Source organism: Bos grunniens, chromosome 18, assembly GCF_055505025.1.
Source record: "Bos grunniens cultivar Pamir isolate PY7600 chromosome 18, Bosgru_T2T1.0, whole genome shotgun sequence".
NCBI lineage: Eukaryota > Metazoa > Chordata > Mammalia > Artiodactyla > Bovidae > Bos > Bos grunniens.
In genome coordinates, this window is record NC_141182.1 from 51,026,022 (window position 1) to 51,043,612 (window position 17,591).

The following is a 17,591-nucleotide window of genomic DNA, read 5'->3' on the forward strand; positions in this document are numbered from 1 at the left end:
GACAGGCTTCCCTGGTGGCTCAGTGGTAAAGAATCCTACTGCCAATGCAAGAGACACAAGGGGCTCGGGTTCGATCCCTGGGTTGGGAAGATCCCCTGAAGAAGGAAATGGCAACCCACTCCAGTATTCTTGCCTGGAGAATCCCCCGGACAGAGGAGCTTGGCGGGCTGCAGTCCATAGGGTCGCAAAGGAGTCAGGACCTAGCAGTTCAACAACGGGCAAATAGAGTGGGGACGGGGGTTGCCCACCAGGGGGCAGCATCAGAAGCCCGAGAACTTGGCACTGGCGAGCCGACGGAAGGCTGGGGGCCCAACACCTGGGTCCTGAGAAAGAAGGGGTGTGCAGGCCTGCATTCTTGAGAGTGGAAGGGCAGGAGCCCCCCTGCTAACACAGACCCACCTCCTCCTCAGACCTAATCCAGGTACAGTGCCAGAAGCTGGCTTCTCAGCTACTCCTCTTTACAAACCTAGACCCCGCACCCACCGGGAAAAGAAAACAGGAAGTCCCTTGAGAACCGGAGCAAAGCTAACAGGAAATCAGAAACAAACTGATCACTCAAAAACTGGGACTCAAGCTCTGCCCAGCTGTGACAGCCACTCAAGCCCTCACCCTCTGTAAGCCCTGGGTTTGAAGCAGAGATTTCCTTCCAGGGCTAGCCTTCAAATTTCCACACTCAGGTGGGGAGAGACCCAGGCACAGACTGTCAGTCCCCACAGGTTCTATCTGTGGTAGCCAGCAAGTCCTTCACAGAGGAGGTGATCCAGGAAAGAGCAAAAGTTTACTAAGAAGAAATAGACAAGGTTGTGAGAGCCAGCGGTCAGTGGTCAAGGCTTCTGCCTGACCAGAAGTTCAGATGCAAAGTGGGGAGTGGTCTGAGGGGCCTAGACTGGTCAGCAAGAGATCCTGAAGGAGCTGGAATGCAATTTGGACTATAAATGGCAGCAGGAGCCATAGAAGGGCTTTGAGCAAGGGAGGGACAGGATCAGCTCAGGCACTGAAAGAGTCTAGTGGGAATCAGGGGTGGACTGAAAAGGGCAAGACTAGAGCCCTGGAGGCAAGAGAGGAGGCTGGGGACAGGGATGACAAGCCCTGAGCTGGGGCAGAAACAATGAAGGTGGGGAGCAGAAGTCGGGGTGGAGCAGCTCCCAGAGCCATTACTGAGCTTGGATAAAGAGGACTTATTGAGGGTGGAGCAGAGGTTACAGGTGAGCAAGGGGATGAAGAGGACACTCAGGTCTGCACAGGGGAGCAGGTGGACAGGGAGACTCTACTGGGAGGAGGCTCAGGGGTGTGTGAAGTAGGTGAGGTACTGAGGGTGGTTTTGCACACAGATCAAAAGGTCGTCTTCAACAGAGACAGACTCACGGACATACAGAATAGACTTGGGGTTGCCAATCGAGAGGAGTTTGGGGGAGGAATGGAGTGGGTGGTTGGGGTCAGCAGATGTAAGCTATTATATATGGAATGGATAAACAACAAGGTCCTCTGTACAGCAGGGGTCCCCAACCTCTGGGAGCTAATGCCTGATGATCTGAGGTGAAGCTGATGTAACAGTAAGTGAAATAAAGTGCACAAGAAATGTAATGGGCTTGACTCACCCTGAAATCATCCCCTGTCCCCCGTTCCGTGCAGAAAGTGTCTCCCATGAAACCAATCTCTGGTGCCAAAAATGTTGGGGACTGCTGTTGTATAACACAGCTATATTCAGTATGCTAAGCCAAAATGAAAAATTTATATATATATATATATATATAACCGAATCACTTTGCTGTACAGCAGAAATTATCACAACATTGTAAATCAACTATTCGTCAGTTAAAAAAGCCTTCATGAGACAATCCAAGAGGTGGGAGGAGTCAGAAGAGGGAGGTTCCCTCCTCTGGAAATCCTTTCCTGTCCCACTAAACTCAAAAAGGACTCTTGGACTCCCCAGCCTCTGCAAACCCCTGCACGTCAAAATATGGGTCTGTCCTCCCATCTGACCTGGGCTCCTTAAGGGCAGGGCCCAGGCCTGACTCATCTTGATCATCACCATTGCCCAGCAGGAGGCTGGGTGGATGAGTGTGTGAATGAGCGAGTGCGAGTGAGTCGCCATATGAGGAAATCAGTGAGTGAGGTACTTAACGAGGGCAGGAAGGACTGAACGCACGGGTGAGTTTAGTAGCTGGAGAAGGGCAGGGATGGAGGAATTTCTGAGATTGTGCATCCAGCTCCCCGCTGCGCCTCCAGCCTCAACAAAATCTCACCGTTTCCGTCCGAGCTGTGTCCAGAATCCCAATACTGGGTGTGCTGTGAAGGGCTTACCAGGCCAGACTCGCAGAACCTGTCCGCTCAAGAGCCGCTCCAGCGTCTACGAAGCAGACCTCCCCCCACACACACACCAACCGGCAAACACCTAGCATTTTGGCTGCCTGGCTGGACCTGCGGAGACCGCTCTATCGCGGTCCACCTTGGGCTGTGGACCCCGCCTACTAGGGAATGCTCCCTGCCCTGCGTGGCCCAAGGAGTTAGGAGACGGAGTGTCGGAGTGTCTATTGGCTGGAAGCTGGTGACTGACGTCACGGGTAGCTTATCACAGCTCGATTTCGGAGGCGTGCTCCGGTGTCAGACACGCCTCTAAAAAAGACAGACTTGGGAGCTCGCTGAGCGCGTGGGCGACTGCAGAAGGATCTTGAGTGAGGTTTCCGGCTGCAGGTAGAGCTGGACCGTTCGACGGCCTGATCCTGTCTTGAGAGAGGATGAGAGTCCGAACTCCTTGGTCCTGAGGAGGACAAACTGAGGGGCCTAGACTTCTGAGTCTGAGGGAGGAAGAGGCTGAGCGTCCGGATTCCTGATCTTGAGGAAGAGGGGAGCTGGGACCCTGAAGAATCGTGCTCCAGATTCGGGGACTCCTGAATCCCAAAGGTCCCTGGCCTGCCCAAGGATCACAGATTTGGGGGTCAGGGGTTTTTGTGGCTACGTATTGTATTGGAGCCAGAGTTCTGAGTTCCTGAGGTGGGGCTTAGACTAAAGATGAATAGGAAAAAGGCTTAGGGGAAGCTTTGGCCTTGATACTGCCCTTTACTTCATCCCTGAAAGGGAAGCCAGGGGCAGGTGCTGTGTGCAGAAAGAATCCAGAACAGGAGAAGACTTGAGACTCATGTGGAAACCAAGAGAAAAACACAGATACCAACTGAGAGAGTAAAATACTGAAAACAATAACCGCAATAGAGCTCACTTGTACGGAATTTACTGTGGCCTAGGTTCTGTGCTAAGCATTTTACATAATTATCTCATGTCTTCCTCTTAACAGCTCTAAGTGATCAGATTATTATTATTCCCACTTGACAGGTGAAAAATTGAGGCCCAGTGAGAGAGAATCAAGATCCAGATGTAAAGAGACACAAAACACAGATGGAGACAGATAATGACAGACAGGCCCAGAGAAAGAGGGAAAAGTACACAGTGAAGAAAGAAGAGGGACTGAGAGTGGGACTCCCAGGGGGTGGGGGTGGGGGTTTGGGGTCTGGGACTCCTGGAGTCTGGAGGAGGAAGGGTGAGGGAGATGACTCCCAGGTATTTCCTCCTCAACTCCCAGATACCAGGCCTCTCACTATGGGTGTTAGGCCTGACTGGGGTCGAAAATACTGATTAGGACGGAATGGGTGTGTCGCGTGTCATTATCCTATTAGGATATGACAGAAATGATTCCTGGGATGTCCCTGGTCTGGGAGAATCCTCCCCCCTTCCCCGGGCCTGCAGCCCCCCGGCCTGTGTTCTTTGATCTGCCCAGATCAGCCTCAGGGAGGATTGGAGAAGGGCAGGTCCCTCTCTGTCCCTCCCCATCGCTGGATCCCCATCACCCAGAACTGTCACTGAGGCCCACTCTGGACACAGGTGGGCCACCCTGGGGCACCAAAAGCTTTCCTGGTGGGTCTTCATCCCTTTGGGTCTCTCTGCTTTCCCCCAAGCCTTGAACCAATGCCTGCCAGAGGTCCTGGCACATTTGCAAGGGCTCACCAAATGCTTATGGAATGGATGGACAAACAGCCACATCTCTTCGTGCAGCTCTTCCTCTGTTCCCCATCTGCCATCTCTCCCTGCTTTCCCACCATGTTCTTTCTCATCCCCGCCCAGGCCTCACCTATCTCCTCTCATCTTCCCTTTCACCCTGGTGTTTCTCCTAAAGCCGCTGGGCCCACCACTCCCATTAGGGGGAAACTACAGCCAGCTGCATTGGCAGACAGATTCTTTACCCTGAGCCATGGGTTTGATCCCTGGTCCAAGAAGATCCCACGTGTGGTGGGGCAGCTGAACCCGGGCACTACAGCTACTGAGCCTGCACTCTAGAGCCTGGGAACTGCAACTACTGGGCCACACACCACAACCACTGAAGCCCGAGAGCCCTAGAGCCTGTGCTCCACAAGAGAAGCCCACACTCTCTGCAACTAGAGAAAAGCCCTCAAGACAACGAAGACTCAGAACAGCCAAAAATAAATTTTTAAATAAATAAATTTTTTTTTAATACGATGGACAGAAGAGTTCTCAAGACCCCAAATACAGGCACACCCCTGGCACCTCAGAGTCAGGAATGCAAGATCAGAACAAATATGTGTCCTCCAACACCTGCTTGGTGTGGTCTTGTATTTATACCCACACAAGCAGAGAACCCACACACAGCACGTGAAGTTACGTACAAACACACACACAGGGGTGCACAATTGTGAAATCACTTGCATTGACACCACACAGAAATATCCCATTCCATATGCAAAAGAGACACCTCAGTTATGTGATTATATGCCCAGCCACAGGCCATTCGTCCAATCCCTACTAGGACCATGAGCAAAGACTTGGTTTTATTCACTATTGCATCACCAGCAACTAGAACATCATCCCCACTATCCTCATAAACACAAAATGTTTCCTATGGGCCACGTGCAGTTTCTTTACATGAATTAACTCATTTAATCCTCTCAGCAACTCTATTGGCAAAAACCCATTTTGTAGATGGGAAAACTGAGGTCCAGAGAAGTTGAGTGGTTTGTGCAGTTTCACAGCCATTCAGAGGCCATCAAGATTTGAACTAAGGTTTCCTGGATCAGAAATTGAACCCATGTCTCCTGAAATGGCAGGTGGATTCTTTACCACTGAGCCACCAGGGAAGCCAAGGAATTAGTTTTTGAGTGGTAGCTTTGTTTTCTGGACTCTATAGCCAGAAAGTGAGTGAAGTCACTCAGTCGTGTCCGACTCTTTGCGATCATGGCTTCCCTGGTGGCTCAGTAGTAAAGAATCCACCTGCCATTGCAGGGGACATGGGTTCAATTTCTGATCCAGGAAGACCCCACATGCTACAGAGCAACTAAGCCCATGAGCCACAGCTACTGAGCCTGCGCTCTAGAACCTGGGAACCACAGCTTCTGAGCCCAAGTGCCACAACTACTGAAACCCACATGCCCTAGAGCCTGTGCTCTGCAACAAGAGAAGCCGCCGAAATAAACAGTCCGCACCCCATAGCTAGAGATTAGCTCCCGCTCGCCACAACTAGAGAAAAGACCAGGCAGCCACGGAGACGGAGAACAGCCAAAAATAAATAAATAAAGTGCTACAAAATAATAATTCCTGCCTTAACCTAGTCAGAATTACAGAAACTTGACAACTGAGACTGCACCCAAACACGGGTGCAGAGGAGGGAGAAGCACAGGAGGGCAATACAGACACATAAACAGAAAAGACACGGGAACACAGAGAGAGACACAGCGTGACAATCCCCACACAGAAGCAACAGCACCCAGAGAGGCACACACACCGCACAGCAGAGATACAACACACCCAAACCCAGACTCTGACGCACCCAGAGCGCCCTGAGTCCGTCCTGTTCTGCTCCCAGCCCTACTGGGCTGGCCTTCGAGGAAGCAGCAGGCTCAGGATGGGATGGGGGCCACCCCACTTGTCTGCTCAGCCAGACTGGTTCCACCAGGGTCATGGATGGCACCACCCTCCTTGTGAAACCCACGTTGGGCAACTGGACCCTGACCTGGCCTGGACACCTGAATTCTGGGGAGAAAGAGGCTAGGAGCCTGGGTTCTGGAGTAGGGACTGGGTTCTAAGGGAGGCGAGGAGGGTGAGTAGGACCTGAACTCTGAGGAGGGATTCCTGTGTTCTCGGGAAAGAGGGGCACAGACACTTGGATCCCCGCCCCCACCCCCTGCTTTATTTTCCTTCTGTTTATTGCTACCAAACCATCTCCCTCCTCTCCCCTCATGTGTACATGCTCAGTTGTGTGACTCCATGGACTGCAGTGTGCCAGGCTCTTCTGTCCATGGAATTTTCCAGGCAAGAATACTGGAGTAGATTGCCTTCTTTTTGGATTCCCTTCTTTGAAACTGAGTTTCCAGATTTAGCAAATAAAAATACTGGACACCAAGTTAAATTGGAATTTCAGGTAAACAGCAAATATTCGGCTGGCCTGAAAGTTCAATCGGGTTTTTTCATAAATGGTACAGAAGATGGTACAGAGATGGTACAGAAAAGCTTGAATGAACTTGTTGGCCAACCCAATACTTTTTTAAGAGTAAGTGTATTCCCTCCAACATATGGGACACTGCTGCTGTTACTGTTTAGGCGCTCAGTCATGTCCGATTCTTTGCAACCCTGTGGACTGTAGCCCACCAGGGTCCTCTGTCCATGGGATTTCCCAGGCAAGAATACTGGAGTGGATTGCCATTTCCTTCTCCAGAGGATCTTCCCAACTCAGGGACCAAACCTGAGTCTCCTCTTTGGTAGGCACTGAGCCACCTGGCAAGCCCCATATGGGATATACTTACAGAAAAAAAGTATTATTTATCTGAAATTCTAATTTAACTGGACATCCGGTATTTTATCTGGCAACCCCATTTGAGGGGGATGTAGGCCAGGTGCCCAGAGACTCTGCCATGGTCACCCCTCAGCCCCCAGCTCTCCCTGTCCTTCCCTCTGCCCTCCTCCTCACCCCGGAGGAGTGAGGCCACCTCACAGGCCAACTCACAGCTTCTCCAGTCCTGATTTCCTCATCTACATGAGTTGCTGTATCTAATTGGGGCTTGGGCTGTGTCAGAGTTGGAAGAGGAAATTTGAGGAAGACTCAGGTTGTCATCTTGGGAGCCCTAGAATCTGACCCTGACTGAGTCACCTGCGCCCGTGGTCTGGTCTGCTGGGGGAGGGGGCCCTGTGGCTACCTCCATGGAGCAGGCCTCAAGGTGGGGAGAGATGCCAAGACGGGGCACAGAGACTCCCGGATAAGGGCACTGAGACACAGAGCTTGAGAGGAGGGCCTCAGAGATGAGGAGACAGAGAACCAGGAGAAACTGGGAGACAGATCTGCAGAGATGGGGAAAGAAAGAAAGAAAGGAGAGATTCAGAGCCAGAGAGACAATAATGCAGAGATGGGGTACAGAGCAGGGAGATGTTTCCCAGACATTCAGGCTCCCAGACCAAGTGATGGAGATAACAGGCAAGAGGCTGGGTGCTGCCCTCAGGTCTGGGACAAGGACAGCAAGCCACTTTGGGGTGGTGCCAAGAGACCAAGGCTTGGGGGAAAGCAGGACCCCAGATCAGTAAGGTGATGCCCAGCGTGGTGACGACACCACTCCCTCTGCAGCTAACACCCCGATTTTCCAGTGCCTCCTACATTTTTGGAGTGACACCCGTGCTGGGAACCTCACCCACCCGGCTCTAATGCCGCTTCCTTCACTGAGTCACCTCCAACCCCGCCAGACCTGTTGAGGGGAGACTTCTGGGTGACTCAGGCATCCAGGCCCCCAGCTCTTTCATTTCCCAGGAAGCCAGCAGTCTGGGTGTCCTAGGACCCCTACCCGACTCAGGGCCACAGTCTAGCTTAGCCCTGAGAGTCTGGAGTCCCAGCCCCCTCTACCCTCAAAGCCGGGAGTCCCGGCCCACAGTGCTCTGTTTGGACTCAAGCATCCTGGACCACATCTTCCTCCTTTAGGAACCACAGGTTTCTCAGCTCCCAGCATCCGCCCTTCCCAAGTTGGAGTTGGGTGAGGTGTGTTTATTTACTTTGGTTCCAGCATGGGTCACCCCCCCCCACAAACACACTGCCCCCCCTCCATGTGCCTGGTAGGCCTGAATGGGAAGACCCAAAGCCCCCACTCCCAGGGAAGTTGGGGCCTCACTAAGGGTGGTGGGAGCACCATCGGCCTTTCTCTTCTAGCCCCTTCCCTTCCCCCGAAGCTGTGGGTCGTGGGTCGGCCAGTGGCTGGTACCCCGACTCACCTGACTTGTTTTCTCTTTTCTGAATCTGTGGCTCCCCTTTTCTTGTTATTTCTCCCCAGATGTCTGTGCCCCGCTGTCTCAGCATCTCTCTCTCTCTGTCTTCTTGTCTCTCTCCATCTCTCTGAATCTCCTTGTCTCTCTCTCCCCTCTGGTCCTCTCCTCTCCCAGTCCCTCCCCATCTCTCTATCCCTCCCTCTTTGGTCTCTGGACAGCTGTGCCCCTTGCACCTCCCCTCTGCCCTCTGTCTCCATCTCTCTGTCTTTCTGCCGCCTTCGCTTTAGACCTCTACTCCCAGCTCCTCACCCTTGGGCCCCCTCCCCTACTATTTCCTAGGTCCTCTGAGCAGAAATGGGATGAAGGATGGAGAGGGAGGGAGGGGAAGTCCCAGTGGGGAGAAGAGGGTCAGCCAGACCGGCTTGGCTCCCTGGGCATCTTCGTCAGAGCCCCGCCCAGCACCACACAGCCCGCCCATTTATAAGCCACTCGGTGCCCAGGTGTCACGCATACCTCTGTCTCCATCATCGCGCAGCAGTCCTGCAGGTAGGAGCATCCGCCCACAGCTCTCTGCTCAGAGGCTGGCGCCTCTGCTCTGTTCTTCCTGCAAATGACTCCACATCTGTCTCCTTACATTCCTCTGACTGCTTACCTCTTTGGACATCCCTGTCTTCCTCATGCCCCCTGTGACCGCCCCTCTTCTCAACCTGTTGACACTGGGTTGAATTTGGAAGTTCTGGGGCCTGGTTCCCCCTCTGCTAACCCTCTTGGCTGGGCCATCAGGTGTGAGGCGTTTTTCTTCAGCTCACTGAGCCTCAGTGTTCTGTCTGTGAAATGGGCTTGCAGAAAAAAAAGGTACTGGGCAAGTGTGAGTGCTACTGGTGGCGTCTCTATAGGCACCCAGCTCTGATCTCTCTCTGCCCTTGTCTCTGACTCTGCCTGTCTCTTGGTCGTTCTCTCCAGCACTGCCTCTGGTATAAGAGGGTCCTCTGGGGTCTGTCGGGCAGCTGTACAGAGATGGGCGAGTTTCTCGCCCCCAACCCCATACATCCCTGTCCCATTCTTTCCTAGCAGGCAAGCTGACTTGGCCTCTTTCTCCCCAGCATCCTTACCCCTGAGAACTCAGCCCCCAGTGCCCCGCCCCTTGCCCTGACCTCCCTCAGTATCCAGCACCCCCTGGGCAGACTCTGACGCTGTCACCGCCGCCACCTCTGCCGTCCCCAACGCCACCTCCTCAGGGCCAGCAAGATGCAGTTTGAGATGCACGACAACGTGAAAGGCAAAGGTGGGATCGCTGGATGGACCCTCAAACCTTCCAGTCCCTGCACCACGGCCACTTCCTTCCCCTGGGCACTCTGGCTTCGAAGACAGACGGCGCCTGCTTGCACCCCAGAAGCCCTGAAGCGCGGGAACCCAGCACCCCAAGCCCAGACCTGGAGGAGGCGGTGGCACGTCTCGGCCCCGCCCACATGTGGCGCCAACCTCCCGTAGACCTGCAGGATGCCCCCCTCACCCCTAGCTGAACCAGACATGCAGGAGGCAGCAACTCCGGGGACAGAATGGGGGTGGCGATGCCCAGAAGTGGCGGCAGGGACTGGGAAGACGCAGTGGTGTCCCCTCGATGGGCGGCCTGGAGGCCTTGCCCGGACTGCCCGGCAGAGGGAGGGGCGGCAGAGGTGCCAGGGCCGGGGAGGTGCTGCGAGGCTGCCCGCTGACCCCCGCCCCCTCCCTCTGCAGCCATGTCCTACCCAGTGACCAGTCAGCCCCAAAGCGCCAGCACCTGCTACCAGACCCAGCTCAGTGACTGGCACACCGGCCTCACGGACTGCTGCAACGACATGCCCGTCTGTGAGTGCCCTGTCGCTCTCTCTCCAGACCCGGGAAGGAGCGGGAGGGGAAGGAGGGTCACCCTCAGCTTCACCCTCCTCACCCCACTCCCCGGTCCCTCCCGTGGGCCCTGAATACCCGGTCTCTAACCCTCCCGCCTTTCTCCGACGCCCGACACTCCCTAGGATCCTGGCTTCATCACACCTTCCAACTCTCACGGGGACCCTCCTCGTGCCCCTTGCACCCTCGACTGTTTTCCTTGTGGCTCCAACTCCTTCTTTAAACCCTCTTTCCCGCTCTAGAAACCCTTACTCTTCGGACCCCTAATTTCCTCTGGGACTTTCACTTCTTCCAACACTCAGTTGCCTCTGGGACCCTCACCCCGCGCCCCGCGGACCCCGCCTCGCCCCTCCCCGAGGCGTAGCCGGCCGGAGGCGCCCGGTGGGCCCCGCCCTTAGCGCCCTGCGTATGCTCCAGGTCTGTGCGGCACCTTCGCCCCCCTGTGCCTCGCCTGCCGCATCTCCGACGACTTCGGCGAGTGCTGCTGCACGCCCTACCTGCCCGGAGGCCTGCACTCCCTGCGCACCGGCATGCGCGAGCGCTACCGCATCCAGGTGCGTGCGCGCCGGGACCCGTGGGAGCCGAGGGCTGGGGGACTGGCCTCCTCGGGTGCCAGGTTAGGGCTGCTAACCTCTCTCTCCCACTCTCTAGGGTTCCATCGGGAAGGACTGGGCAGCCCTCACCTTTTGTTTGCCCTGCGCGCTCTGTCAGATGGCGCGGGAACTGAAGATCCGAGAGTAAAGAAGTTTCCCCCACCTTCTCCTTCCCGCCCCCCGCCCCCGCCCCTTCTCCTTTCCGCCCCCGAGACGCCTGCCCTCCTTTGCCCTCTCCTGGGAGGGCCTACCCCTCCACCCCATCCCTCACCAAAAATGCATCCACAATAAAAACCTGAAAACCAACTCCGCCTACATCCTTTTTCTCCCAGGGAAGGAATCTGGGTGGAGAAGGAGGTTTGATGAGGGAGGCGGGGACACAGGGGAGATGTCTTGGTGTGGAGGGAGTTCCGGAGGCAGATGCTTGACCTGCATCTGCTGTGTAAGTCGTTGGCAAGTCTCTTCCTCACTAAGTCAGGGAGTCCTCGCTAACAAAGTAAAACCACTAACTCCTTAGCTGCCAACCTAAAGCTCTTGACTGGAGCCTGAAAAGAAGCAAACCCAGAAAGGCTGTCTGGGAACCATGCAGGCACTAACCCTTCCAAAGAACAAATTTAGAAGAGTCCCCTTGGTCAGTCATTGCCTATGGACTCTTGGTATACTTACATTGCTAACAGATCTGAGGGCTCTGTCTTCAAAGCACAGAACTGTCAGCTTTACAACCCTAGTGCTGTAGAAAGGAACATTCAAGGATCATCTGATTCAATTCACCCTCTTTATTGCAAAAGCAACTAGCAGATTAAAAACTGTTCAGGTTGCAACACTGGACAGACCTGGGGCTCAACCTTGACTCTTGCCACTTCCTAGCTATGTTATCTTAGTAAATTAATAAACGTTTCTGAGCCTCTTGCCCCCACAAATTCTGGTGGTTCTACTTTCAGAACATATCCAGAGTCTCCCTTCTTCCCACTCTACTGCAAGACTTGCTCCAACCACAGTGGCTCCCCCACTGAGCTTCCTGCCTTGCCTCCAGCCTGTTTTTAGTTTCTCCCCCACAGAGGAGCCCTGTGGACACATGTGTGGAAGTAGATCACATGTCTCCTGGGCTCAGAACCCTCTGATGGCACCTCCTGCATGGAGGAAAAAGCCAGAGTATGGGGACTTCCCTGGCGGTCCAGTGGTTAAGAATCTGCCTTCCAATGCAAGGGAAATGGGTTCAAGCATTGGTCGGGGAACTAAGATCACACATGCTAGAGAGCAACTAAGCCTGTGAGCCACAACAAGCCACAGCTAAGATACGACACAGATAAAAATAAGTATTTAAAAAAAAAAAGAAAAGAAAAGAAACAGCGTCCTCACAGCAACTTAAGGATCTACACAATCTGCATCTTTTTCCCCCTGTGACCTTCCCTCTTTATTCTCTTTATTCCACAGGAGCCTCTTTGTTGTTTCTCTGAAATGTTAGGCGCGCTCCCACGTTAGGATCTTTGCTCTGGCTGTTCCCGCAACTCAGAGTTCTTTCCTCGGATGTCCTTATGGCTGATTCCTTCACTGCTGCTCACATGTCATCTTAGAGCTAGGCCCTCCCTGGGACTTCCCTGGTGGTCCAGTGGCCAAGACTCCGCACGTCCAGTGCAGGGGGCCCAGGTTTGATCCCTGGTTGGGGAACTAGATTCTGCATGCCACAACTAAAGACCCTACATGCTACAGGTAGGACTCAGCGCTGTCAAATAAATTAAAAAAAAAACTCATGCCAAGCACCGAGCACAGTGCTGGAGTGCTGTAGGCCCTCGGTAAAATTTCTCCTGAAGTCCCTAGGATGTCAGTGGCCACACACAGGCTAGAATCCAGGTCCCTAGCCTCCCGTGTCCAGGCTTTCTCTCACTTCACTATGAGCCTCTTAGGTGTGCACTCAGGTGTGTGGATACCAGGGAGAGGTGCCAGGCAAGGGGCTGACATGGAGGAAGGAGGAACACACGCCATGGGGCATCTGTACAGGGACATCTACATAGCAGTGACAGGGGTTGGAGGGAGGGTAGCTCTGTCCCAGAGGAAAAGTCCAGTCCAAGAGCAAACGTTCTGCTTAGGAAGGCAAAGTCACAGCGTGAGTGTTAGGCAGAGACCTTACCAAAGTGTCCGAGCACAACATGTAAGAGTCTGGAAGAACCTCAGCTCCTTTCTGATTATGCGTGACCACTGGCTCCAGGACTCCCTGAGGCAGCATGTCCCACTGCTACCTAGCTTCCCCAGTTGGGCAATTCTGCCTTATCCTGAGCACAAATTGGCCATTTTGAACACCGACTCCTAGCGTCTGCTCTGCGCTGAGATAGCTTTCAGTGAGGTCTATCTGTGCTGAGTAATGCCGTCCTTCCTTGGGACGTGGAAGAGCCTGGTGGTCAGGAACGTGGGTGAGAGAGTCAGAAGGTCCGGATTCATATGGCAGCTGTCACTCAAAGAAAAAGAAAGTGAAGTCGCTCACTCGTGTCCGAGTCTTTGCGACTTCATGGACTGTAACCTACCAGGCTCCTCGGTCCATGGGGTTTCCCAGGCACAAGTACTGGAGTGGGTTGCCATTTCCTTCTCCATAATGTCTATGAAGTACTGTTTTTTCATCTGCAAGATGGAGACTACACGGTACCTACCTTATACAATTGGTTGTTGGAAAGATCAAATGCAAAGATCAAGCGAGCCATCTAGCATTGATACTTAGCAATGTAAGCTCACAGTCACGTCTTGGAGGTCAGGTGTGACTATCATCTCATGAAGGCAAAATGTGTATGGGCAGAGTAATCCCCCAAAATTCTTTAAACTGCCCATCAAGTCTGAAAATATTGCGATACTCACAGGCTGCACTGAAGGCTCACTGGCCCCCTCGATGCAACACATTTCTGTGTTCTTGGCTAAATATCAGAGGTGGCCAGCCTGTGCCTAGGGGCTGGGTTTGCAGAAAGTTAACTTTAAAAAATTTTTTTCATTTATTTTTGGCTGTGCTGGGTCCTCCTTGCGCCAAGGCTACTCTCTAGTTGCAGGGTGAAGGTTTCTTACTGCAGCGGCTTCTCTTGTTGGGGAGCATGGGCTTGTCGGGCCTCAGAGGTTTTGGCTCCGATGCTAGAGCACAGGCTCAGTGGTTGTGGCACCCGGGCTTAGTTGCTCCGTGGCATGTGGCATCTTCCCAGACCAGGGGTTGAACCCCTCTATCCTGCATTGGCAGGTGGATCTTTTATCACTGAGCCACCAGGGATGCCCCCCAAAAGTACACTGTTGAACACTCCCAGCCAGACTGAAGGGATGGGGTCTCCTGTCCCTACCTTCCCTCACAACAGGGCTCTTGCTCACCCAGAGGACTGGCAAATAGAAGTTCCCGTGATGCTTTCCATTTGGGTTGAGAGAATCTACTTGAAGTGGAGAACACTCACTGTGCCAAGGCCTCATTTCAGTCTTTGTGCTGCCTGAGTTCTCTTAATGTCAGGGGCCAGAATAAAACCTGAACTTGGGACCAAGGCAGGCTGTTTTCCTTCTTGAGCTGAGTAGGGGGTCTCTTTTCAATAGGGATCTGGGCAAGGGTAAAAGGTCTCACTGCCCTCAGGTCCCCTCAGTTCATGCCTTCTGGGAAACAAGAGCTTCTGTAGTGGTACCACTCCCATGCCCATCAGAAGAGATGGTGAGGAGTCAGGCCCTGGCCACATGGCTTGGGGGGTGGGGGCACCAAGATAAGGATGTTTATCCGACGTAACCAGCTCTCAGGTGCCCGGTCAGAGAGCCAAGCCAGCCCATCCCCTACAGACAGCACTTGACACCGGGTCTTCACACACTCTTTATTTGTTGCTTTTACTGCTCCCCCAATTTCCCACAGCCTCTGATGGCAACATAGGGATCAGCCTCTTAGACAAAGGCCCCCAGCAGACAGGAAGACACAGGGTCCCTGCTTTCCAAGGTCCAAAAAAGAGCTGGGGGGTGGAGTCTTGGGAAAGGAGGAGTCCGAAGTTCAAGATGGTTAGGACTGGGGGAGGTGGGGCAGTCTATGGACAGAAGGGCTCAGAAATCCAAGGTGGCGGCTGGGGCAAGAGGAGGCCTTGGGGAAAGGCCAGATGCTGCTTCAAGGAAATGTCATCTGGGAAGAGAATTGTAGGTTGAAAACTGTCATTTCTATTCCCAACCTGGGTATCCCCCTCCCCCCACAACCTCACCCAGGAGGGTATCTCAGGCAGGGGCTTTGTCTCCTCACACGCCCTGGCAGCGCAGCGACCCTGGCCCAGACTTCGGGGACCACCACCTGAGCTTGTCCCTGCAGCCTCGTGGTGGCAGAAACAGCATCTTGCTCTGGCTCACTGGGCGGCCCCATTTCCAGTCTCCTCACAGCAGCACCCCTCCTTCACCACTGAGCCAACCCCCACACTCAGCCCCCTCTGCCCAGATCCTCAGGGCAGCGGCTGTGTCCCTGGTGGGACCTGACTGAAGAGATGTCGCTGAAAGGCATCTCAGGTCTAAAGCTGGACTCCTAATCTTCCCCCACAGCCCCAGTCTGTCCCACCTTCACCAACAACCCCACCTCGGCCCACAGTTTGGGCCACAAAGCTGGCATCAGCTTGGCCTCCTTCCCTCCCCTACTCCGATGTCCATGTTTGCCATTATAACATCCTTCCACTCACCCGCTTCTGTCCCAGTCTCCTCTCACAGCCTCTGCCCTGACCTGGCCCATCTCGGGTCCTGCCCCACTGCGGCTTCTCTCGGCATCTCCAGTCTATTCTCCACACAGCTGAGTGACCTCTTAAATACATCGGATCCTGTCATTCTCCCTCAGAAGACTGTCCAATGGCTTCCCAATGCCCTGAGAGTAAAACCCTAAGCCCTACCCGGGGTTGGTGGGCCCCGAGTGATCTGCCCCCTGCTCGACCCTGACCCCACCGCCTCTGCACATTTGGTCAGGGTCACACTGGCCAGCTTTCCGACCCTTTTCAGTAACGTCAACCACTTCCCGCCTCTGTGCCTCTGTCCTTGGAGTTCCTTCTGCCTGGATCCCGCTCCCCACAGGTCCTCCCACAGTCGGTTTCCTTCTTAAAGTCGAGCTTCGCACAGTGAACAACTGACGACCCCGAGGTCCCTCACAAGCGCATCCCGTTGCTAACTCACTCCACTCGCCCGATTCAACATGCTTTTCCTCATTTACGCGTGTGCGTGCGCATGCGCACGTCGACTGTCTCCTGGCACTGGGACCTAAAATCCCGCGAGATCAGGGACCCTGACTGTCTTGGTTCCTACTCACGCCCAGTGCCTGGCACGTAGTAGGTATTCAGTCAGTAATTGTTGAACGCAGAACAAAGAAGGCTCTGTCTGGGGACCCTCCCCCCAGGGGAAGGAAACCAGAAGTCTCTGAGGACACAGTGTCCCAGTTGGAAGGGCCCCAAGTCCAGGGCGGCCACCCTAAGGGGACTCGACTGCTGGGGCCGAAGGTCCTGCCGAGGATCAGAGGGACATGCTGGTGAGGTTGTCCTGGCTCAACAGCCCCTTCCGGCCCGCACCAGCCCCATGCCCACTGCCCCCAGCGCCCCCGCCGCCGCCGCAGTATTCGTGCAGCCGGTGCCGCAGTGTGACGAGCGCTGACCCCAGGCAGGCGCCGTTGGGTGCGTGGGGCCCGCCAGGCAGTTGGAGCAGCAGTGTGGCCACGCCGGCCATGCCATCCTCGGTGGGCTCAAGGGTGATAGGCCCGGCTCGCAGGCCGGCAGTGGTGGTGGGGATGGCCGGTGGGCAGCAGCCCCCTCCTACAGGTCCCCAGGGCCCGCCGGCCCCGGTCAGCAGCAAGGGTGCCAAGAAGGGCTCGGAGCGGCGGAAGGCGGGTGGCGGGAGCCCAGCAGGCTTCCAGGTGGGGGCTGGGGCAGCAGGGTCTGGCGGGAAGCAGACAGTGACCTTGGCGAAGGGGCGGCTGGCCATCTTGGTCATCTCCTGCAGGTGCCGGCGCTGTTCCTGCCGGTGGTCCAGGGCCTGCTTGGCCTTCCAGAGCAGCACACAGAGCGAGAGGAAGAGGAAGAAGCAGGAGAAGAAGACAGAGAAGAAGACAAACAGGTCAATGTGGGCCTGGTCCTGCCGGAAGAACAGCAAGCCCTGCGAGTCAGCTGAGCCGTTGGCACTGGGCCCACTTGGGTCTCCCACACCTAGCAGGAGCAGGTAGAAGCGGCTGGACTTGAGGGTGTGGTGCTCGTGCGGGTAGGTGATGACCAGCCGGTCCCTCACGCCACGGACCACCAGCACCGCCGACGGCTCTGTCACTGTCACGTAGGTGATCAGGCCCCGTGGCCAGACCTCCCGCACTCGCGGCTCTGCTGGGGTAGCCGGCCCACCTCCAGCCCCAGGTCCCCCGAGATCCCCAGGTCCCCGGGGCCCGCCGTCAGCAGGGGGTGGTGGGGGTGGGGGAGGCGGTGGCGGCTGGATATGCACGGTGTGGACACCAGTGTCGGGAGCCACGCGGACCACAAAGGTGTCATAGGAGGTGGAGACGTAGAGGTCCACGGCGCCAAAGGTCACGTCCAGCGTCAGGCGGATGTCCACGTTGGTGAACTTAGGCTGCACTCCAAAGAGAACGGTGCGGCCGGGACCCAGAGCCCGGCGCTTGGGCTCGTGGAAACAGTTGGTTTGGGACGTGGGGTCCAGGCAGTACTCCTGTTCCACGGAGATGAGGCGGTAGCACTGCTGGCCCCCTAGAGGGCTCCCGTGGAATGACTCTCGGCACTTGGCACACTGCGGGCAGGGCAGGGTAGAACAACTCAGTGTCCAGTCCTCCAAGGAGACAGACTGTATTTTGTACCTACTGGTAAGTAACCTCTGCCACTGTAGCAGGTCCTCTATTTTGTATCTACTCATTAGCCCATG

General features: G+C 55.1%; 2 protein-coding genes across 5 annotated transcripts in view; one reads left to right on the top strand and one right to left on the bottom strand.

The window, feature by feature from the left end:
• The first annotated feature begins 8,168 nt into the window (after positions 1-8,168).
• Positions 8,169-11,033, top strand: CNFN (cornifelin). 3 transcript variants are annotated; one of them, XM_086352715.1, is made up of 5 exons: positions 8,695-8,793; positions 9,351-9,532; positions 9,985-10,095; positions 10,552-10,688; positions 10,786-11,033. In XM_086352715.1, the coding sequence occupies exons 2-5, from the start codon at positions 9,496-9,498 to the stop codon at positions 10,873-10,875; spliced, it is 375 nt and encodes a 124-aa protein (XP_086208841.1). In that variant the 5' UTR covers positions 8,695-8,793; positions 9,351-9,495; the 3' UTR covers positions 10,876-11,033. The 3 variants fall into 3 exon arrangements, with proteins under 3 accessions (XP_086208840.1, XP_086208841.1, XP_086208843.1); XM_086352717.1 differs by having other exon boundaries at positions 8,757-8,793; positions 9,322-9,532; XM_086352714.1 differs by lacking the exon at positions 9,351-9,532 and having other exon boundaries at positions 8,169-8,793.
• Positions 11,034-14,528: 3,495 nt separating this feature from the next.
• The window catches only part of MEGF8 (multiple EGF like domains 8), a 40,843-nt gene continuing 37,780 nt past the window's right edge, over positions 14,529-17,591 (bottom strand). For both annotated transcript variants that reach the window (XM_086352718.1, XM_086352719.1), the window contains one exon: positions 14,529-17,459. In XM_086352718.1, coding sequence (XP_086208844.1) covers positions 16,191-17,459 — 1,269 coding nt within the window. In that variant the 3' untranslated portion in view covers positions 14,529-16,190. The remainder of the gene's footprint in view (positions 17,460-17,591) is intronic.

Bases quoted from the DNA above. Each gene is read 5' to 3' on its own strand.
- CNFN (XM_086352714.1), top strand. From the start codon at position 8,607: ATGAAGGATGGAGAGGGAGGGAGGGGAAGTCCCAGTGGGGAGAAGAGG. The intron at 10,096-10,551 runs GTGAGTGCCCTG...CGTATGCTCCAG, and splicing joins CTGCAACGACATGCCCGTCT to GTCTGTGCGGCACCTTCGCC. The intron at 10,689-10,785 runs GTGCGTGCGCGC...CCCACTCTCTAG, and splicing joins GCGAGCGCTACCGCATCCAG to GGTTCCATCGGGAAGGACTG.